The 22,994-nt window shown below is 42.6% G+C and overlaps 2 protein-coding genes and 1 pseudogene across 5 annotated transcripts; all 3 read right to left on the bottom strand.

Annotated features, from left to right (window-relative positions):
- Window positions 1-1,117: 1,117 nt before the first annotated feature.
- LOC125988561 (dual specificity protein phosphatase 7) lies at window positions 1,118-5,202 on the bottom strand. Its single transcript, XM_049753888.2, has 3 exons — window positions 4,313-5,202; window positions 3,324-3,752; window positions 1,118-2,457 (listed from the first exon to the last, which is right to left on the bottom strand). The coding sequence occupies exons 1-3, from the start codon at window positions 4,680-4,682 to the stop codon at window positions 2,147-2,149; spliced, it is 1,110 nt and encodes a 369-aa protein (XP_049609845.1). The 5' UTR covers window positions 4,683-5,202; the 3' UTR covers window positions 1,118-2,146.
- Window positions 5,203-10,270: 5,068 nt separating this feature from the next.
- LOC125988789 (5-aminolevulinate synthase, non-specific, mitochondrial-like) lies at window positions 10,271-12,777 on the bottom strand (annotated as a pseudogene).
- On the bottom strand, window positions 12,311-22,845 carry spo11 (SPO11 initiator of meiotic double stranded breaks). 4 transcript variants are annotated; one of them, XR_007488158.2, is made up of 14 exons: window positions 17,142-17,399; window positions 16,623-16,733; window positions 16,010-16,098; window positions 15,757-15,823; window positions 15,563-15,671; window positions 15,303-15,389; window positions 14,954-14,990; window positions 14,770-14,879; window positions 14,550-14,649; window positions 14,234-14,271; window positions 13,764-13,840; window positions 13,527-13,638; window positions 13,144-13,326; window positions 12,311-12,456 (listed from the first exon to the last, which is right to left on the bottom strand). XR_007488158.2 is itself a non-coding variant. In XM_049752282.2 (13 exons), the coding sequence occupies exons 3-13, from the start codon at window positions 16,071-16,073 to the stop codon at window positions 13,207-13,209; spliced, it is 921 nt and encodes a 306-aa protein (XP_049608239.1). In that variant the 5' UTR covers window positions 16,074-16,098; window positions 16,623-16,733; window positions 22,392-22,845; the 3' UTR covers window positions 12,833-13,206. The 4 variants fall into 4 exon arrangements, 3 of the variants coding, with proteins under 3 accessions (XP_049608239.1, XP_049608240.1, XP_049608238.1); XM_049752282.2 differs by lacking the exons at window positions 12,311-12,456; window positions 17,142-17,399 and adding an exon at window positions 22,392-22,845 and having other exon boundaries at window positions 12,833-13,326; XM_049752283.2 differs by lacking the exons at window positions 12,311-12,456; window positions 17,142-17,399 and adding an exon at window positions 17,466-20,047 and having other exon boundaries at window positions 12,833-13,326.
- Between the last annotated feature and the right edge of the window lie 149 nt (window positions 22,846-22,994).

Genomic DNA, 22,994 nt, shown 5'->3' with positions numbered 1-22,994 from the left:
CGTCGATGGGAAATCTGACTCCAGATCTCTTTAATCCACCACACATATTGGCAAGAAGGAAGAACTGAAAATGGCGATAATCTCAAATAAAAAGCGATTAAGCCATCTACATTCCAATACAAATACAAACGACTCAATGACAGCAAAAGCTATTCTTGTCACTGTACGGAACCGTTAGAAGTATTCAAGGAACTCCATTTTGGGCATGTCAGCTGCCATCACCACTTGTAGCAAACATGGAAGGTATCCCGCTTATCCAACTGTGCCATAAAAACGAACCTATAAAGTGGCGTCTTTCAAAAATACCGGCAAAAGATGCGTGATGTCATCGCTCCTCAGTGTCATGATGTTAAGATTAGGATTATTCCCTGGTGGCATAACATCTGCTGTACAAGCAAGGGAGCGCTCTTTCCTTAAAACAGCAAAGCCTTTCTCCAAAAATGACTTTGTCTATTCATAAAATTGAATAAACATATTTCTATTCCAAGTGTTGCACAATTCAGGAAGAACCAGCTGTGAACATAGTGTCATCCAGACAGTATGCTAAGAACGCCTTTTATAACCACAGCAGATGTGAACCAGTGCCGAGCGGCTTCTATATCACATAAACACGTTGCTTCCACAACAACAAATGCCGAGCCAGCACATTTGGAATTGAAAAAAGTGTTTGTGGATCATAAATTGAGTCATCTCATATCTTTGGACTACATTTGGAAGTAGACTGCTTCCCATTTGATTCGAACATAGAGGCCACATTATTTATTCAATGGGGCTATTGTGCAGTCCTATTGTGGAGCGAGGCTTTCGACACCTTATTGCCACTGTCTTTTCAGGTCTTTTCACAGAACCGGCCTGAAGGTATGTGACTTGCCAGGTTCAGTCTTGCAGGAAGAACCCATCGCTCAATAGCTTTCATAAATCGCGCTGTGATGTGTTGCCAGGCATGCCTTTTCATGTGCCGTACAGTTGAAGGCTGCTGTTAAAGCCCACCTTCATTTCTTGTAAAATTAAGATTATTATGAACAAGCATTTTACGTAACTGTGGATATTCTTTGTCTGATATGGCAACCCAACTTGTCTTGTAGGAAACCAGGCACAGTGAAACCCAAAGAGCATATTCAAGTAAAAATATACAATATATTTGTTATACAAACATGTACAGAATACTTTGGACATTTTAGTTAAACATACACTTTACATAAGGGTCAGAATCGGGTCACTGTTCGATCCTTCATTATTCTTGAGAAAAGGGTCGCCCGTAACCATTTACCGTATGTACATGTTTACAGACAATCAAAACAGCCCTTTGATGCACTTGGAGAGAGCGTGAAGTAATAGAGATGCCTACAAAAATCCCTGAAAGAGAGCTCTCAGTGAGGTAAGAAAACATTAGTCCAACTTTCACTCATCCTCGTGTGTCAGTCTCGCTCGTGAGCTGGGAGGCCCGAGGGGCAAGCGGACGGCTGATTAAGCGCCGTCACGTTTCCCTTAAACGTCGTCGTGCTGGAGAAGGAGGCGTATATTCATCCGTTACGCGTTTGAGTGTCAGTGATCGTGTTTGGCTTTTGTTAAAAGACCTTTTGGTCCAGTTACCCAAGGCCAAGTTTGTTATTTCAGTTTATAACAAAAAAACCATGAAGGAACACAATCATGCAAATGTGAGCGACAATCAAATACCAATCAAATGCCATTTTCCAGTATGCAGCCGCATACATTTACCTTCCTGTTGTTAAAACAAATATAAGAACCTGGCAGTTTGTTTGCCAACAGAATTAAGAAATTGGACAGAAATTCAAGGCCGGGTGACTGTAATAGCTTATTTTCCCTCAGTTACAAAACATTCGGATTGACAAAGACTATTAAGACCATTGAAGCAGCAGTCATTACTAATTCAAATAAAGCTAATTAAAAAAATACAAGTAACAGTCAAAGAGAATCTCAACAGAAGCATTTGAACGTGTTGTGGCTATGATAGCGGTACATGACCACGTATTACTGTTGCGTATTGATTAACACATTTTTCCTGGCGTCACATAAAAAGGCATCCGACACTGACTCAAATATGGCTTGTCCTTTGCCAAAGCCGCAGAGAAGTCAGGAAACTGACCAGCTAAAACCACCAGCCAGCGCCGACGTTGAAAAGGGTTCATGTGGAGTCCAGTGGGTCCAGCTGAAAGACGTTGTGATTGGTTGGCGTGGTGAAGAAGAGCTGCTCTTGGCTGGTGGCGCGGTTGTCGCAGGGACTGTGCAGCCGCAGCGTCCGCTCAAAGTCCAACAGCTGACCCATGAAGTTGAAGTTGGGGGAAATGTTGGACTTCTTCCGCTTGACAAAGTCGTAGGCGTCGTTGAGCGACAGGTTGAGTCTCTGCATCAAGTAAGCCACCGTGACGGTCACGGAGCGGCTGATGCCGGCCAGGCAGTGCACCAGGACGCCGCACTGCTTGGACCGAGCTTCGTCTGCCGGAAGAAGAGAAAGCCGGCGTCAGCAAAAGGAATCATTCCATTCACCGACGTGACTCGAGTAAACAAAAACAAACGGGTTGTTGGCACAATGACGCCATTATAACCCTCGACGGAGGACCGAAAGAGCTTGAGACTTATTCTGGGAATTCATTTGCTGTCCACAAAAATATGCAGCAAATATCCGGTTGATTCCAGACTAACTTGTGACCCTGCAATCAGACGCAGCACAGAGTGGAAGTGGCACTTCCTTCCTGCTTCGCAACGCAACCTCTCATAAAACTGACAAACAAGCTGTGGTTTTGAAAGCAGTCAAGGTTCACGAGCGGCAGTCATACACATCTCTGGAGAAATCCCAAGTAGTGTTAAAAACACAAAATTTGAACAAATTGGTCCTGTAGATTTTTAATCTAGCGTACATCATATTCTGCGCATTATTAAAAAACATGAGATATGGGTGTTTAATATTGTCAGTTGACATATGGAGCACTGTCAGAACCTTAAGAAACAGTGGGGTGGTATGGCGAGCTTTCACAAGTATCGATTCCTTAAAAGAAGACTGGTATCCAAACTGATATTGATACCTGGTACCGAATGTTAACAGTAAAAGCTGCAAAATTGCACAGGCTAATATCACAATGACAATATTTTTTCTGCATATTGTTCAGCCCTTGCATGCCCTGGATTCCACTCGAGAAATTTCAAACCAACTACCTATGCAAGAGATAATAAGTAACAATGAGCTGATTAGGACTTATCTATTTAGTTGACTTAAATGTAACACTTCAAATGCTCAGGTCATTTTGATAATGGACAAAATAAAATTTTGAGGGAGATTTTTTTTTTATGGGGTCCACACTCACCTATAAATGATATTGCCTCTGGGAAGAACTGCGACAGATTTTGACTCCAGTGGTCCGAAATGGGGATCTGTTTATACCTGAAGTGCCCGTCATGTTCAAACATGTTGGGGAGATTGGGTGTGACGTTCAGAATGTACTTGATGTTGTATTGGCCCAGCACATCCAGGTTGGTGGAGTCTTTGGCACAGCCCAGGTAAAGGTAAGGAAGGATCTGGACCGGGAAGGCAGGCTGATTGATGGGGAGGGGGCTCTCCTCTGACTCCGTGGCGCTGCTGGGTTCTCGGTCAGATTCCCCGTCGGAACAGTCGGAGCTGATCCGCAAATTTCCAAAACCCAGAAAAGAGAGTGGAGGAGAGGAACTCGGACAGGAGTTGTCGAGGAGCGTCTCACAGTGTTCTGGATACTCGGTGTGGAATTTTACAAAGCCACCTGGAAGGGAGCCAAAACAACACAGGATGGAGAAAAATCAGCTTTATGGTTTAGAGAATCAAAACACGTTGACATATCAGTGAATACAGTGGCTGCATTGAAGTGAAGTGGCGTAGTACACAAGTAGATCCGGTTCTCCTAACAGACCATTCATGAAATGCATGCCTGCACAGCGAAACACAGCGTAGCCATTTTGGAATTTTAATTGACAATCTCAATGGCACACTGAGAACTTTAGAGCCTGCAGACAAGCACACATTGAACGCTTAGTGTATTTTGAGCGACCGATAGGACCGCAAACAATATGCGTTGCGAATAAATGCAGGAGTCGCCTTTTAAAAAGTTTGAAACGTGCAGTAAAAGTTTTCGCATCTCTTCGAAGCATCAAAACATCTTCGCGTTAATGACGCATTGCCACTACTATTAGTTTAATTCGAGGTTGACGTGATCGAGTGACATAAGCGTGTTTTCATTTTCAAGTTACTCTGCACAGCGCAGGTACAGTACACCCAGCTTGCGTAAGCGACATGTCGCTCAAAGTAACTTATTTCGACACATACCTTCCAGGTAGTGCGCTTTGCAGCCATCTTCCCACAGTTTTTGAAGAAGCAAACCCAAAACGGACGACGGGGTTCCGCTGTCCGGCCAGCTGACGGTGCTCTCGTCGTACAGGACCACCGTGTCTGTTTGACATCGCCTGGTGAAATTCTCTTTGTCCTCGTGGTTGGGAATGATGGTCCGAATAGGGATGTTGCCCTTCTTGAACCTGCGGAGCATCAGGCCCGGGATGGCCACACTGATGGCGCCCTCGATGTGAGACGACTCGTACAGCTCGTGTGCGCGGCAGTCGAGCAGGAGCACCGAAGTGGCGCCCGATTCCAACTCCACTTGCAGCCATTCCACGCTCTTACTTGCCATCACTTTAGACATAACGCACTTAGTGTCCAGCTCGGGTCACAGCGGTGGCTTTCCTTTTACATGCTCCGATTTCCTACTACATTTTACCCGCAAAAAGAGAGCCGCGACAAGCATTCGGCTTGGCGCACGAGCTGAGCGGAGAGCTTTCCCCCTTTTTTCCGCTTCACCCTTCCCATCAAGCGGGGAGAATGAGCCCCTTCGGCCAATGCACCGACGGCAAGGCGAGTCTGCCTCAACGTAGTACAGTATTCCACCTTGGAACGCGAATTCTTTCAAAACAAGCAAACGAACAAACGGGAAAAAAAATGTTTGGCAACTTCAACTCCTCTGCATCGTATCACAGTTCTCATTCCAATGCATGACAGGAGCAGAGCAACTCCGGAGGGAGGAGTTTGCTCCCGACGACTTAAAGACGTAGAAGTTCGGTAACAATTGAGCATTTCTGAATCACATTCAAACTATGTTCTCCTTTTCCCTTAGCTCGAGAACTTGTGAAGTGGACGTTGCTGAACGACCCCTGGCTGCAGAATCTGATGTGTTTTAACGTGACATCAAATCGGACATGTTTCCAGTTGAAGCGCCATCCATCCATCCATCCATCCATCCATCCATCCATCCATCCATCCATCCATCCATCCATCCATCCATCCATCCATCCATCCATCCATCCATCCATCCATCCATCCAGGTCATAACTCCAAAAACTTGTAATTTGGGGGTACTGGTGAGTCAACATAGCATTATAGGATTTAAAATGTTGTATCCCCTCTTTCATTGCCGTGCTATATAAAAAATTAGGGATGAGCGAGTACCGATACATCGGTACCGGTGTGGATACCAGCCTTATTTTAACATATCGGTACTCGATGAGGCTGTCAATACCGGCCATCAACACTTAAAGCTGTCCAAAATAAAGAATAAGAATCTGTGCCCAATCGTGTTTGTCAACATTCCTGATATGCATGATATATTCAAGGGCCCTTATGATGAAGGAGGATGAATATGGAGGATGAGGCAGTGGGTGGCGAGATGCGTGCAGAGGGACGGCAAGCAGCTCATCTGTTTCCACACGTGAGTGGGGGCAGGGGGTGGGGGGCGGAGCAGATGTGCAGAGCATCAGGATTAACACAAAATGAAGAATATAGTTAAACCTGCACATCCGCGCAGATTCTAACCACTGCAACAAGCACACGCCACCACGCACACATGCACCTGCCCCAACACTTAGTCGCTCTGCCTGTGGCTCCATGCTCGCCCACATAATAGCTGCCTTAGCTGAATTCCCTCTTTCCGTAAATGTTCTTTTTCCACAACAATATGAAGGAGGACCTTGTCAATCACATCAGTCCCATGCGACCTACGCAATTACTGCGTTAGTTGTAAACACACCAGTATATGAATCAAGGATTAACTCGAGCTGGGATGACTCGCACGAATGCGATGGTCACCTGACAACTCCATTTTCACCAGCACTTTGGTTACATAATGCGCTCCAAAACGTGACCGCATGATAATTCGTGAGTGAGAGAGGAGGCGTCTTTGGTTCACAGAAGTCCAGGGCTTGCGTGTCAAGTTCTGCATCTGCGGGCTTTTGTGCAAAGCCCTTGCCTTCCCAGCGCTCCTGTCAGAGCAGCCGCCACTCAAAGAGACCGAGTCAAGCAGGGCCGAATCCAAAAGTTGAGGTTCTAACATTGTCATTAATTTATACATGTCGAACGATTCAACATAAAAAAATACAACATTTTCTAAAAATATGTATTCTAAGAACGTTCCACTTCTGAGAGAACTAGTCCAAGAGGTTACATATGTAAAATTTCTATACTATAGATGTAATGTTGCATTTCAAAATATAAGACCTGCATAGTTCAGTCATTGTCTCACATTTTGAAATATTATTATCACATAAAAAAAAACACATGTACAATAAACCACGCCAGGATTCATCCAAATGAGTTTTCATATAGATCTCTTGCATTTCAAAATAAACGTTTCCTAAAATATTTAACTGGAATTGTCTAGACGGAAGTACTTGATATTCATTAATCTGTTTGATATCACAGATAAAATTTTCAGACTTCAGAGGATTTTTATTTTAAAATCCCACAATTTCTGATCTTAATGAAACTTCCAGCATGGAGTCTAGAGTAGTCTAGTACAGTGTTTCCCAACCAGTGTGCCGCGGTACACTGGTGAGCCGTGAGAGATGTTCAGCTGTGCCGTGGGAAATTGTCCAACATTAAATACCGAGCGCATTGGAAACAGGACCGCCAAACCACAGGTCAGTTAGCGCAAGGCCTGGTCAGCCACTTGCTAATCGTGCATGCGTGGCAAATCGGAGAATCTTGAGATTTCATGTTGTGGCATCGGCACATACGGTTTATGTGTGTGTTGCTGTTAGTGTTGGCTCGTGAGTGAACGATTCGTTCAAAAGAACAATTTTTTTTTTCAGTTCATATGACTTCAACCAGTAGGTGCTGGTAATGGGCATTGAAGCTGGTGCCACCTCGCCGTAAATCAAAACGAAGAAGAAAATGACGTAACTTCCAGTTCACGAACGAGTCGTGAATTGCATTTCCCGTTCACCGACGGAACGGATCTGTGAGTGAACGAGTCAGTGAGTGAGTGATTTGCATTTCCAGTTCATCGCGAAAACGCATCAATCAGTGAGGGAACGAATCCTGACTTTCCCGTTCGCGAACGAGTCAGTGGGTCAACTGCCTTCCTTCCCGTGCATCAACGGATCAGTCAGTGAACGTGTTGCGCCTCCCTTCTGGTGTGAACTATGTAAGCCAGAATGCAGATTTACGCTTTGCCAAGGAAAGAAAGAACCACTCAGTGAAACACCACTTCTTTTATGCGCGTTTTCTCCAAGCTAACGGCTAACTTTCTTGCATGAAGGGATGCGCCGTTATGCAACAACGGGGATATTATGCTTCTCTTTGGGTGATCTTGATTTTGTAACACTTATAGTAGTTTTTAAATAACGTTTATTCATGTATACGCCTAAATATATCTACTGCAATTTCACATTGGATTATTGGTTTGAAATTTACTTTTAATATTATTATTATTATTTTTAATAAACATCCATGTTAAGACTTGTCTGGTGTTTTATTCCTTGTTTTTATGTTCACCAATTAAAACATAAAAATCAGACATTTGGTTAACTGCTTTATATGACAATATGTGTAGGTACACTTCATGGACACTTCAATAGGTACACTACACGAGGTAAATAAATAAATAAATAAATAAATAAATAAATAAATAAATAAATAAATAAAGGGTTGATTGCACAATAAAAGCATATTCAGGTAAATTCTCACACCTGGGATTGAACTAGGTATTTACCGAGCAAGAGTCCATGACACTAACCAGTCAGCTATTTCAGCTTGGCACCCCATGGTCGTCTGCACTGTTTTGTACTAGTAATGTGCATTTCAGTTACGTGAACTGAATCTTTAAAATCGGTTCACTCAAAATATTTGTTCAAAAGAATCGTTCACTGAATCATTCACTACACTTTCTTGGACACTCCATTAGGTACATCGCCATTTTCAAGTGTACTTAATAACAGGCCACTTTATTAGGGAAATATCATGGTCAAAGGTCACAGGTGTCAAGCTCTAGTCCTCGGGGCCGCATTCCAACATGTTTTCCAAGTGACCCTCGTTAAGCGCAGGTGCGTGAAAAGTTTTAGCTTCTTTCACGTTCAAAAGGAGCTAAAAGTTTTCACGCAGGTGCACTTAACGAGGGAATCTCACGGACGCTCCATTAGGTACACCGCCATTTTCAAGTGCGCCTAATAACAGGCCACTTTATTATGGAAATATCATGGTCAAAGGTCACAGGTGTGAAGCTTTAGTCCTCGGGGCCGCGTTCCAACATGTTTTCCAAGTGACCCTCGTTAAGCGCAGGTGCGTGAAAAGTTTTAGCTTCTTTCACGTTCAAAAGGAGCTAAAAGTTTTCACGCACCTGCACTTAACGAGGGAATCTCACGGACGCTCCATTAGGTACACCGCCATTTTCAAGTGCGCCTAATAACAGGCCACTTTATTAGGGAAATATCATGGTCAAAGGTCACAGGTGTGAAGCTCTAGTCCTCGGGGCCGCGTTCCAACATGTTTTCCAAGTGACCCTCGTTAAGCGCAGGTGCGTGAAAAGTTTTAGCTTCTTTCACGTTCAAAAGGAGCTAAAAGTTTTCACGCACCTGCACTTAACGAGGGAATCTAACGGACACTCCATTAGGTACACCGCCATTTTCAAGTATACCTGATAACAGGCCACTTTATTAGGGAAATATCATGGTCAAAGGTCACAGGTGTCAAGCTCTAGTCCTTGGGGCCTGCATTAACGAGGGAATCTTTTAAAACATGTTGGAATGTGGCCCCGAGGACTAGAGCTTGACACATGTGACCTTTGACCATGATATTTCCCTAATAAAGTGGCCTGTTATTAGGTGCACTTGAAAATGGCGATGTACCTAATGGAGCGTCCGTGAGATTCCCTCGTTAAGTGCACCTGCGTGAAAACTTTTAGCTCCTTTTGAACGTGAAAGAAGCTAAAACTTTTCACGCACCTGCGCTTAACGAGGGTCACTTGGAAAACATGTTGGAACGCGGCCCCGAGGACTAGAGCTTCACACCTCTGACCTTTGACCATGATATTTCCCTAATAAAGTGGCCTGTTATTAGGTGCACTTGAAAATGGCGGTGTACCTAATGGAGCGTCCGTGAGATTCCCTCGTTAAGTGCAGGTGCGTGAAAACTTTTAGCTCCTTTTGAACGTGAAAGAAGCTAAAACTTTTCACGCACCTGCGCTTAACGAGGGTCACTTGGAAAACATGTTGGAACGCGGCCCCGAGGACTAGAGCTTGACACATGTGACCTTTGACCATGATATTTCCCTAATAAAGTGGCCTGTTATTAGGTGCACTTGAAAATGGCGGTGTACCTAATGGAGCGTCTGTGAGATTCCCTCGTTAAGGCCAGGTGCGTGAAAACTTTTAGCTCCTTTTGAACGTAAAAGAAGCTAAAACTTTTCACGCACCTGCGCTTAACGAGGGTCACTTGGAAAACATGTTGGAACGCGGCCCCGAGGACTAGAGCTTGACACGTGACCTTTGACCATGATATTGCCCTAATAAAGTGGCCTGTTATCAGGTATACTTGAAAATGGCGGTGTACCTAATGGAGTGTCCAAGAAAGTGTAGTGAACGATTCGGTGAACGATTCTTTTGAACAAATATTTTGAGTGAACCGATTCTAAAGATTCTGTTCACTTAACTGGAATGCACATTACTAGTACAAAACAGTGCAGACGACCATAAGCTGCCAGGTCGAAATAGCTGACTGGTTAGTGACACGAGCTCTTGCTTGGTTAGGACTTGGTTTGATATCAGGTGTACAAATTTATCTATAAGTGCTTATATTTTGTTCAATTAACCCTTTATTTATTCTTTTTTTTTTGACCTCGTGTAGTGTACCTATTGAAGTGTCCATGAGGTGTACCTACACATATTGTCATATAAAGCAGTTGACCAAATGTCTGATTTTTATGTTTTAATTGGCAAACATAAAAACAAGGAATAAAACACCAGACAAATTTTAACATGAATGTTTATTAAAAATAATAACAATAATATCAAAAGTAAATTTCAAACCAATAATCCAATGTGAAATTGCAGTAGATATATTGGATAACAATATTTAGGCGTATATATGCATACACGTTATTTAAAAACTACTATAAGTGTTATAAAATCAAGATCAGCCGCGGCACACTGGTTGGGAAATACTGGTCTAGTGTCTCCCAGAACAAGACTGGTTTTGGGAATACTAAAGAAATTTGTTTTAATTTTTTTTTTAAATCAAGTGTACAGTCATACATGAATATTTAAAAAAACAAACAAAAAAAAACCCCTTAAATTTCAAATGCAACTTCAGAGCCTTCCTGGGTGCAATCCTGGGACAGTTTAGTGGATTGGTCCCGTGATAACAGAGATACAATGATTTTAGATTGAAATAATTATCGTCCACATACTATTTATGATACTTTTATTTTGAAGTTAGCCCCCTCAGTGTAATTGTAGCAAATTAGTCCAATGCACAAAATTACACATTTTTGTTTGGTTTCATTTGTATCAAGGGAAGAGAGTTGCGCCTCTCTTTGAGTGGGATACATTTGAAGAGCTCTACGCCACAACATGCATAATAAAATCTAATCTTGTTGCCCCGATGATGAGTTCAAGTTAACATTTCCAGTACACACCGCTCTGTTGAACATCTACGTATGCATCTGTGGGCATATTTGCTGATTGTTGCGATGCCTGTGCTATCTCAAGAGGAAATGCAATATCCTGTTCGTTGTTGATACCATCAGTGGTTCAGCAGGAAAGCCTCCAACTGCACCGCATACTGTACTCGAGTATGAATCATAAGCAGAAACAGAGACAGAGAGGCGCTCCTGGAGGCCCACATCGCCCTCGTGTGGTGAAATCAAGGATGTCCGGAAATGCGTTAATCAATGAAGCGCCTGAAAGCGAGAGTACACACATTCATTTACTGGCCCTCAGTCATTCTTCCTCAGTCTTTGCCCCTTTCTTTATCATTCTGTTCTCATCACGCACCTCTCGACGCCATATCGCTTTCGATCATCGCCTCTCACTGTTACGTACCTCCGTTTTAATTTTCCGGCTTGCAATGTTTACTCACATTTCATTGGCTGAGTGCCGTCACGTGGGATTAACTCTGCAGCAGGGCCCCAATCTTCTTAAACACGTTTGTTTGGACAACACATAGGTAACATAATTAATAGTGATTCATAAATTGTATAATAAGAACATTAAACAGCTTGGATGCATGGGAAAAGTGAAAATGAGTGGTTCAGTTTGTAAGTGGAGACAGGTATACTTTATTTTTTTGCTTTGATGAAACAAACAATAGCCCCTGACAGTGTGGCTGGTAGAATTCAGAAAATGAAGTTGAAACTGGTCACCATGATGATAATTTCCAAAGACTCCTCCATCATACCTGCACAGGAACGATGTGGCTCGGGCAGTGGACCAAGGGAAGGCCAGAGTCAATCAGTATTTGTCGGAGCAACTTGACACTTCTCTGGTGTTTCATCCTGAGCATGCGCCCTTCCCCACATTTAAGAATCCTGATGGACTCCTTGGCCCCCGCCAGTAACATGGGAGCAAAGTGGTGAACATGAAGCCTGCAGCATAGGAGCGAACAGTGTCCACCAGGGCGCCGGTGCTGGCAATATAGACACCCACGCTGTCAAAGGCGTTGCCTGGAAGACCCCAGCAACACGTTCCAAATCCATCTGCAAAGAGGATACTTCCTCACCCTGCGTAAAGAAACTTACCAAGAGTACCAGAGATGATATCAATCTTGTGCATGTCTCTGTCGCCAATTCCCCCTCCTATGGCCCAGTATAGGTCGACTGCGTGTACCTCATCTGCAAAGGCGATGGCCCCAAATCTGTGGGCAACATCGCACATTTGCTCCAGTGGGCAGACCGACCCTGTAAAAAAAAAAATATACGTATATATTGAAGACCCTATACGTACTTCCTAAATCTACTGAGATTCAGTTTGAGTGGAAGTAAAAAGTCTTGCCGTCCATTGAATGCACTGTCTCAAAGGCAACAATCTTTGGACTGGAAGGGTCAGACCTCTCCAACACTTCTTGCAAGTGGCTGACGTCATTGTGACGGAAGATGAACCGACTGACGCCGCTGTTTCGAATACCTTGAATCATCCAGGCATGGTTACCCGCGTCTGTGTAAATTTCACAACCTCGTGAGGATCGCAATAAAATGTGTCAAGTCTTCAGTTCTGAAAATAAGGGTGCACACGGCGACCATTCAAGGAAAAATGAGGCACTTTAGGATAATGTTCAAATGTACCTGGTAGCATTTTGGCCAAAGTAAACAATGTGGAGTCATTGGCTACAAAACAGGAAGTGAACAGCAGTAAGCCAATCTCCACTCTTGTCCAAGAGAGTTGTAAAATTGAAAGGATGCTCACATCACTTGCATCACTTGCAGCCAGCTGGCCATGACAAGCGGAAAGAGGACGGCTTCTCGAGGACTTGATATAATTGTATGGTGGTGCCAGAGTTTAAAAAAAATAATTCATGAATGGGACAGGTCAATTGTTATTGTATGCAAATGTCTGAGATCAATTCATTTTTATTTTATTCATTTCAATAATTGGAACATCAATTCACCCTAAGTATTTCACCCCTCAAAATCAGATTTGGAAAATATGAAAAGCTTTATAGAGCTTTCGAATTCTAACAAGCAACATGTTTCAGGAATCAAAATTTCTGCTGTTGACTAAACTGTGTTTAAACCTTATCACCCATTCCATCTCCCAAATTCTCAATTCTTGCTGTTATCCTTACCTACATGTGAAATAAACAAGCTATTTTATGAATATAGGTCAAACTAATCTGTTACATACAAAGTAGGGTGACTGACAACTTTGTCAGTACGTCCGTCATTCCGCTGGGTGGCAGCATTGAGCTCATAACCAGCCCCCAAAGCGCAGTTTGTTGGGCAGGTAGATGCTGGTGAGGAAATCTGGACCTATGGCTGCCAGCGACTGGATTTCAGCCTTGAGTTTATTCTTCTGCATCAGCATCATCTACAACGAGAGCAAAGGAGGCTTCGAGTCAAACTTCTCTGCCGTGAATTGAACTCAATTAATATTATTATTATTAATGACCTAAAAAACAAACAATTGCACAAGTTAGTGGCAAAGTGAATGAGCATAAAAATGAAAACAACAATAACAACACCCTGACCCATTGCAAAAAGATTTGCTGTATCTGTTTTCTTTCTGACCTCTTTAAGCCACTCTGGTTGGTCCGTTATATAGGGCCTTTTGAGGAGGCTGCCCAGTTTGTTTTCATCAGCTTTGGTGAAGGGGATCAGAGCATTTCTGGGAACCTGTAACCTTAAGAATTAAAACAGTCTTTTACCAATCATCGTTTGGTTTACAAGAGTTAATAAGAAATTAATAGGCAGCAGTGACAAAACAAAACAAATAGGAGGAAGCAGCAGAAGGAATTGAATCTAAACCTCTCGAGGTCCGAGGGGAGGAGGCCCAACCACATGACACTGGGGATGGTCAGGCTTTGGGCCTCAAACGACATGGCCTATTGAAAAATGCACGGAAAAACATGTTTGCATACATTAGAAGGCTTCGACATGTACGTACCTGCACTGCCCCTATACACAACATGTGTTTACAGTTTGAAAACAAAAAACATGAACATGCTCAGCAACATGTTAACTTCATGTCAGTTTAAAACTTTCAGGGTGGACAACTGGTCTATTAATTATCTACCTAATCGTTTTGACGGCAGTGAAGGAGTTCATAATTCTACTACTATGTAAATGTTTATCTTTTTTTAGTTTAAAATGACTATTGTCGTTGCTACATACGCAACTGAGCAGTTTGACGTTGGATGGATGATGCCGTGCTAAGTACAATGCAAAAAAGCCTTAACACAGAGTTGGCCATATTGGATGAGGCAAAATGGACTCACCACTGATCCATATTTGTAGACACACATGATCTCGATGCCTGGGAAAATCAGAGACACAGCATGCCACAATCAGCAACATACACGAGCAATTACCCTGCAAGATGCGCAACAGAGCTCAGAACAAAGTAAAGCATTACAAATGCCATGCAACAGAAAAGAATGTCTGGATGAGATTAGGCCGGGTGGAATGAGAGCATGACAAGACACTCCGAGGCAGCTAACAGGTGCTTTGACTCGCCGACTGTTTAGCGAGAAATAAATATGTTTAGAAGCATGAGATGTAAAACTGGGCTGGACTCAAGCAGATGTATCGTACCATGTGGGTCAGCATCCACCAGAATGAAGACTGGGATGTGGAGCACATCCCAAAGCTTTCTCACCATCAACCTGCTGTTCACATCTGGAAAGCCTTTACCCTTAAAGAAATAAACACATTTGCATTCTTTCAAAAAAAAGAAAAGGATAGTATTGCTTCAGGTCAAAATTAAGGGTTATTATCCATGTGCGGCTGAAAATAAAAAGAAACGTTGACATACTGTGATCATGATACACGGAGAAAGCTTGGTGCAGAAGTCATCCTGAAGTAGTCGCTGAAACGTAGCGTCCTTCTCAACTACCAGGATGAACTTGGCGGATGATACAATGTCTGTGCAAGGCTAAGGCAAAACACAGTCGCTGCAGCCAATGAACACAATGTCGAGCAAATAAATCAAAGGATACTACGGATGCCTTCAACGTTTGATGAGACCGCAACAGCCTAAAAACAAACAGAACTTTAGAGGCAAAATAAAAGGAAATAAAAGCAAAAAGCAGTTCATTTCTGGACTCCAAGGATTTGGACAATTTAAATTAAACAAGGGCTCTTAACACATTGACAATAAAATAATTATTGATTAATTTGCTAACCAATTAGTTGTCGATTAATCAATTCATCATTCCACCTCTAGATTTGTATTGATATTCAATGTTTTTGAAATGCTTCTTCTTTCATGATTCATACCTGTACCAGGCCACATTGGAGAGAAAAAAACTCAACTTCAAGTTGTTCACTTGAATTATGAGAACTTACAGCGGAGTTTGAGTGGCAGTCGATCCTCATGCCGTCCTTCTCCAAATAACAAAGATCACCTGAGATTAAACCTTTGGATGTGGCCAACTGTTGGTGTCAAGATTGCAACTTTGTTAGTTGAGGCTAATTTCAATTCAATCCTTGAGAAATTATCAGGAGTTCATATACATCAGAATACCATGTAGAAAACCATCGGGATATGAATTTTGCTGTTACTGTTGTAAAAGAACAAAACTGATTTTGGATACGGACACACTCACCACGTGAAGAGATCTTCGAGGAATCTTTAGCATGCAGGCAACATCATCCACTAATTTATCAACTGTTTTCTGGGAGCCAAACAGCTGTGGATGGGTGTAGTAGATGTCTCTGTGGAGGATAATATAGATAAATTACAAAAAAACGCTGATGTGAGGATTTGGAGTTAAGAAAAACTGCATGGTGAAATGACAACCTTTTTGTGGCATATGAGTTGCTCTGCACAAGTCTGTAACTGATAGAGAGAATCTTGAGAATCTGGGCTTCAAATAGAAGAATTTTTTTTTTTAGTATGGAATGCATGTATTGAAGGTTAAAACACATCTTGGGAAGGACTGGTGTAAAAAATATTTAACAAAAAGTAATGATCATTTATGCACATAAAAACACAAGTGTGCATAATGAATTGAACTAAATATTAAGGATGGAAGAGTTGCAAGTCTTCTTACAAAATGTAGTGGCAGTTTTGGGGCAGTCACTTCTGACCGTCCTGACGGCACTTGTTGAACTCATCCAAAGCCCGACGTCACTGTCAAAACTTAAAGTGGAATTCAAACAAAGTTCTCAACAATAAATGAATGGCAGAAATGAATGAATCCATTGAAAACCACAATCAGCACAAATACAGTGTGTTGCACTCTAATTTACATCCTTGTACAGCTTTCTAACTCTGTTCTACCACATGTAAGCTATCAAGAATTCCCAACAGCCTGAGGGCTACCTGTGAGAAGACCCCACTCCCACCCCCCACCTCCATACAGTGTGCTTTGCTCAACAGCTTAGTCACATTAGGCTCTGTGTTTTCTTAATCACTCAGTCATCTTTTGAGCAGCAGGAAGTTATTTCAGCTTCAATCTCTGTGGTCCATTTTTTCGCTGCTAACACCTGCCTACGCCATACGGGCAGTTTGAACTCTCCTTTGTGCAAATTCTAACAAAGACAGTTTATTCCCCTTCCTGAATGAAATTCAACAATTAGCTGGTTTTCAATTTTACATGTTTTATGCAGTTTACGGTCGGTACCAGTTACATGATGATCACATATATGTTCAAATAAAGTCACCTGACATTGTCCCAGCTGTATCTGTTTGGCAGCACAAGGGTTGGTGCCTCATCCTTTGACAGATGAGTCACTATTTCCAGGATGACATTTTCAATGCTGTTCAGAACTTCCCTGGATATCAAAATAGAATTGATTAAGCAACTTTGGCAACAAACGCTCTTTCTAATTGAACTGAATTATTCACGGTGATGTGAGATAATAAGAGTACATTAAGTCCCTTTGCTTTAATAAGCATACACCATGTAATGTGAGCAAATTACACAATACACTTTCTGTCAAATAACAGGACTGCAAAGTAAAACACACATGGGCCGCACATGTGTAAATACTTTTAAAAGAGGCTAACTTGGCAACATGCTCAAAGAGAGAAGTGAAAAATATTGACTGGACATGTCTTTTTATGTTATATAGAGGTTTGTGGTCAAAAACAAGCAATTGATAGAGCTTATCATCTAATGCTAACTAGCTAGCACGACTTTGTATTTTAGTAGAATCAGCATGAGTAATAATTTCTCTCACAAACTGTTTACTTCATCTCCACACTGACGGTCGGCCATGGCTTTGTACTGTACAAATGTAATCAAAGTTGATCAATTTTAGGGAAGAAATCAAATTTGAGCGATTATAGTGACGAAATTAGCCGAGAAATTCCATGAAGCAAGCCCTCAATGCTGCCTCCCAGGTATACCTGTGCGTTTTTTCCCCCTCAATGCAGTGATCCCACGCTACTTCGCGTTACGTTTATCGTCGCTTCACTACATCGCGGATTTTTTTCCCCCAAATTAAAAAACAACAACATTTCAAAGTAAAAACAAACTTATAAATTGAGGAAACGTGTCTAACCTTTAGGACAATGTAGTATTGCTCCAAATGTTCGTTTACATTCCTTCAGAAGTCCGTTTTCGCGTGTTAGGACAATCGCGAATTAGCATCTTTCCGCTAACTCGTTAGCCTGCCCAGTCCTTGTTGTTGGTGACCGTATTTCGCGGATTTCACTTATCGCGGGTGGTTTTTGGAACCAATTATCCGCGATAAACGAGGGCTTACTGTATGTTCTAACAACTGCAGTAATGACAATGAATCATTCGTAAACATTGTTGCTTTTACTTTTTTTTAACTAACAGAATTAAATAAGTACATTATTGCATCGCAAGAATAAAAATAAAACAGAACCGATTTAATTGCTCATTACATTACACATAACTTGACTGACAACCTGTCACAAATCTTTCTCTTCCATTTTGCACCATTGTCACGATACATCATCTTTTTGATAAACAATACGATTAGGTCCCCGCACCAGCCCATATACTTAAGAACTAACTGCACTCCATCTTTCACAGTGTGAAGTCCTAGTCAGAGTGTGTGTGAAGGCCTAGTCAGAATTTGTGTGAGAACCCAGATCCAAAGAGAAGAGGTCTGTGCCCCTGACCCGACCCTGAATTTCTCCTAATGTGCAGCTTTACCAAAAGTATTCATTTACCCTGAGTGGCTTTGACAAGCTGCTTCCGTAATAATGGTTCTTAATTTCTGAGTAATTGCTATCTCTAAGTGACGAGGGACAACCTCCTCACCCGAGCCGGAAAAAAATCGTATATGTGAACGACCTCAGGTTGTGGGGGTTCTTTTTCTTGTGCTGTAGAAACGGCGAGCCCCCTGCTGTTCCCTTTGCCCGGGAGAGATTTGTGTCGAGTGCTAGGCTCTAACCCGAGGAGACAGAGTGCATCGAGTCATGTGCTTGTCTCGGGATGAGTGTTTGTACTGGGCAGAAGTGAACGGGGCACAGGGGAAGTATAGGGGGAAGCCAGGGGCTGCAGGGTCACAGGAAAAGAGAAGGAGGAGGGGTGGACTCGCTGCAGGTGAGGGGGATTAACTGCAGCTCGGCCCGGAGAAACTAAATACAAATCTGTCAACCTAATCCTCACAAATAGAAAACAGAGCTGCCCTCCATTCACAACCTCCATAGTTCAGCAAATCTACCTCCCGCTCCCCACGTCCGGCCCCCTACCTTTCCTCTTTGGGCTCTCGGGCTGCTCTGTTTCACATCATCTTTGGGCTAGTCTGACGATGCCGCTTATTCTCTAATGGCTTCCCAGTCCAGTCACCCGGGGTCCTTTCTGAATGACAGGTCAGGACACACTTATTGAGTGATAAAGGAAAGAGTCAAAGGGGTAAGGCCTTTCAGTGATGTGAAAAGAATCTAAATGGGACCACAGCCCATCGAGGTAGACGTAAGTGGACAGACTTTTATCAGGACCTGACACCTCAGGAGAGTCTACTGATAAGAATGTGGCTTGGTGTGGAGAGCAGCCAGCCAAACTGATGACATCCTGCTATGGCTAAAGCTATGTCTAGCGCTAATGAGAACCGTATCATAGCATATCAATAACATAATGGATAAGTTAGTGTTGACTGCTGAGAGCCATAAATCAGATCACGGCGGTGTTCCGGCAAATCAGGCTGCAGGCGGATGGACAAACAAAAGGATGCCAGGTTGGCAAAAAAAAAAAAAAAAAAAAAAAAAAAGCCACAAAATGCCTGCAATCGAAGCATATCTAATCAGATAATCGTGGCATCATGGAACTCATTTGTTACAGTGATGCAAACTTAGCCATTGTGGAAATCCCAGAAAGAAGGGGGATAACAGCTTCCAAAACGGAAATTGGGAATTCAAACAATATTAGCGGGATGTTTTCATTCAATCGACAGTATCTCACAAAAGTGAGTACACCCCTCTCATTTCTGCAATGTTTTAATTATATCTTGTCATGGGACAACACTGTGTGTCTTCCCTACAATCAAGCATGGTAGTGGGAGCCTCATGGTCTGTGGCAAGATGAGTGCTGCTGGCACTGGGGAGCTACAGTTCATTGAGGGAACAATGAATGCCAACATGTACTGTGGAATACTGAAGCAGTGGATGATCCCCTCCCTCCGTAAACTGGGCCACCGAGCAGTATTCCAACATGATAACGACTCCAAACACACCTCCAAGACGACCACTGCCTTCCTAAAGAAGCTGAGGGTGAAGGTGATGGACTGGCTAAGCATGTCCCCAGACCTAAACCCTATTGAACATCTGTGGGGCATCAAACGGAAGGTGGAGGAGCGCAAGGTCTCCAACATCCACCAGCTCCGTGATGTCATCATGGAAGAGGATTCCAGCGGCAACCTGTGAAATTCTGGTGAACTCCATGCCTAAAAAGGTTACAGCGGTGCTGGAAAATAATGGTGGCCACACAAAATATTGACATTTTCAGTACTCACTTTTGTTGCCAGCATTTTACACATTCATTGTTGTATTTTAAGTTACTCTGAAGTAACAATACATTTACTTAGCTATCCAAGCTCTACAGTGACTACTTAACATTGTCCCAAAGTGTAATTTCTTCAGTGTTGTCCCATGACAAGATATAATTGCAGAAATGAGAGGGGTGTATTCACTTTTGTGTGATACTGTCGTTTGGTTGAGCTTTTTTAAATCTTTGACTCATATGCAGCAAATATTCATCATTTAAGCGATAAGACAATAGGATTTTAAGCATCTGGATTCCCAAACTGTGTTAAATTAAATGAAATGGTAGGACCAGCATGGATCAAACATGGAACCTAAATAGGATATTAGGAGTGTTCCATATTCCCATTCCCACCCCCTTTTCTTTTGGCTTTCTCACAGCTGTGTTTCATATGTTCATAGGGCCCCTGGAAGTACGACACACTAGTGGAAACATTCATAACTGCGGTGCATTGTTACACCAAGTTAGATAAGGACAACTGGGACAAACAATGGCAGAAAAAAACATCTTCCCACCTTCTTCAGTTCAGTTTAGCCTGAATAAAGTTTTACTGTATCGACTGAGGGCCTGCTTGCTTCGCCCCCCCCACCCCCCCTCCTTCCCTTCTTCCAACCCAAATGGACCTTATCCACCTCCCTCGGTCCACAAGTCTTCAAAGGACTGCCGCCTGCTGTTCTCTAAGGCAACACATGAAATAAATATTAATCTTGCCTCTGATCGTGCGCTCCAAGGCGCTCGCTGAGAGCAATACACAAATGGACAGCGCATCATCATTTTCTTTTTTTTCTTTGTGAACCATTTTCCAAGCATGTTTAGGCTAGTTATATTACACAAATGATCAAGCCATTGATGTCTGCATGTTAAATCAGTGGAATTTGGCGTGTTAACTTGAGGTCGCTAGGCTAATGGAGAGTGATAACATTGTTGACTTTGATTTCTTCTAAATATACTCACTGTCTCTTGGAATAATGTCTAGTTACTGATAATGACTTTCTAATTGCTCAAGTTATCAAAGTGTTTCAGTTGTTTTTTTTTTTCTCCAAAGCCATTTATTTCTGGTCTATTAGAATAGTTATATTGATATGCATCCCATTCAATAAGGAACAATGTATCCTTGCAGTTTTATATGAATTATGACAAATGATGAATAAAAAAAGCCAACCAAGTGACAACAGATAAAACACTCACAGATGAGCCCGCTTGTTTAGTGAACATGTGTCCAACATCCAGCCAGCAGACTTTGCTTTCTAGACAACGCTATGCTGATAAGTAGTGCAATAACAGCAGTTCTGCAAATAAAATGATGACTGGCTGAAAATAAACCTGTCTGTTGTCAATTTGTGCGCTGTCTCGCAAGGTAGAGTCTGCCCACAGCCCAGCAGATAATTTGTGACGGAGGAGACTTCAGTCTGTAATGCAGCTGTGCACAGTGTTTTGAGGGTTGTTGATAGAAGCTTCAAACACAGTTTCCTCTGCTTGTCTGCTTTCTGTCCCCCCCTGTCAAAGACCTCTTAGTGAGGCTCACTAGGTCTAGCCTGAGCCTTGTGCCCACTATTTACTGTGAATGTCACCGGGCTCGGTGAGTTGGAAACAAAGGGAGGTCTGTTCTTTGTGTCCCATCCATGATTGTCATCTCCTGCCTCGGCAAAAACTAAGCCAAAGACTGGGGGTAGTTAGAGGCTTGACCTCAACAGGCTAGCACGAAAAGGAAGAGAAGAGAACATGACAACGAATGAAAATCAGACCGAAGGTAGAATTGTTTATATGTGATACGTTACTTGTGAGCAACTATTTAAATATGGGATGTTTGATACCACTTTTTTTCTGACCGATTTTAGTACGAGTGCTCAATGGTCACTAATACTAACACTAGGCACCAATAAATATATTGGTATAGCAATTTCCTTATAATTGGCTGCAAGTAGCAATTTGCAGTTCATTTAGTTTTCCTCATTGTAAAACAAAAGGGTAGCCGATCCTGGTATCGGTTGCTGTCGTGAGAACCAATACTAAATATTGGTGCCGATACCATATTTCAAGATATCGGCACTCATAGAAGAAAATGGAAGAACAAATACAAAAAAAAATAAAAAAATACAAGAGTGAGGATCAACTAATCCAGCTTTCACACGTTTTAAATTTTGACTGGAAAAGGAGAAGCGAAATATTTTCCGAGGACGACAAAAAGACCCATATTGAGATGGCGGGAAGGTGAGCCAAGTGTACAGGACTCGAAGACCCTCTCTGCCTGCCCCCTCTGTTTACAATCAAAGCTCAAGCTGTCTGGCAGCCTCGCTTGCTGCGCGATTGAAGTTCTAATTTTATTGTCATAAAAATCTTTTGGCGAGCTACGCTGCGGCCCTAAAGCATCTCAAGAGGAGCCTTTGAAACTGCACTCTCTTATGTTTTAAGAGTTCAGTCCTGAACAGCCATCTGAAATACATTCAAGTGTGTCGGTGAGAACAGAACTCACGAGTGGGTCAGCGGCGCTCCTTAAAAGTTTGGTGTTTAAGAGGTGCTGGGGCACTGGGGGCAGATGGAGTGTGGAAGCAGCTGCCAAACATCTGCAACCCTCCTTTGTAATCTGTGGCTCTTCACCACTGCCTTTGTCACAAACTTCCTGCCACAGTATAGTAGAAAGTTTGGATACGGTCAAAAAGTGAGTTTGGGTCCACAAAGCAAGCTCTTTGGCCAATGAAAGTTGGAATAGCCCCCAAAGATCTAATATATGTTTGGGGGAACAAAAGGGGGGAGCAGCACAATTAAATCCCCCCCAATTATTCAAAACAGACCATTTTCTATTCTCCATAGTAAGTGAAGAAAAAATAATGTCAACGTCGTCGTCATGCCCGCATGCAGCAACATGGTGTGAACATTATGCCGCAAGTACAAACCCAAATCCTACGTCTTGACTCAGCTGCCAGCCTCTTTATCTCTTGCTCCTGCTCCTCCCATCACAGCTGTCTTCAGAAGTTGCTCTCTCCTAGTTAAAGCCGTCAGCTTCCACTGTGCACTTGTAGTCAGCAGCTTGAGCGTGCAAGCAATCCCTCAGGTTGGGAGTAGGACAAGCGACGGA

Source organism: Syngnathus scovelli, chromosome 2 (assembly GCF_024217435.2).
Source record: "Syngnathus scovelli strain Florida chromosome 2, RoL_Ssco_1.2, whole genome shotgun sequence".
Lineage (NCBI taxonomy): Eukaryota > Metazoa > Chordata > Actinopteri > Syngnathiformes > Syngnathidae > Syngnathus > Syngnathus scovelli.
This window is presented reverse-complemented; position numbering and strand designations above follow the sequence as displayed.

Excerpts from the sequence above, each read along its gene's own strand:
- LOC125988561 (XM_049753888.2), bottom strand. The coding sequence starts at position 4,682 with ATGTCTAAAGTGATGGCAAGTAAGAGCGTGGAATGGCTGCAAGTGGAG. Across the intron at positions 3,753-4,312 it reads CAAAGCGCACTACCTGGAAG|GTGGCTTTGTAAAATTCCAC; the intron begins GTATGTGTCGAA and ends GCTCCCTTCCAG. Across the intron at positions 2,458-3,323 it reads AGAGGCAATATCATTTATAG|ACGAAGCTCGGTCCAAGCAG; the intron begins GTGAGTGTGGAC and ends TTCTTCCGGCAG.
- spo11 (XM_049752281.2), bottom strand. The coding sequence starts at position 17,179 with ATGGCCGACCGTCAGTGTGGAGATGAAGTAAACAGTTT. Across the intron at positions 16,734-17,141 it reads GGAGATGAAGTAAACAGTTT|GGAAGTTCTGAACAGCATTG; the intron begins GTGAGAGAAATT and ends TTTGATATCCAG. Across the intron at positions 15,824-16,009 it reads CAAAACTGCCACTACATTTT|CCCAGATTCTCAAGATTCTC; the intron begins GTAAGAAGACTT and ends TTCTATTTGAAG.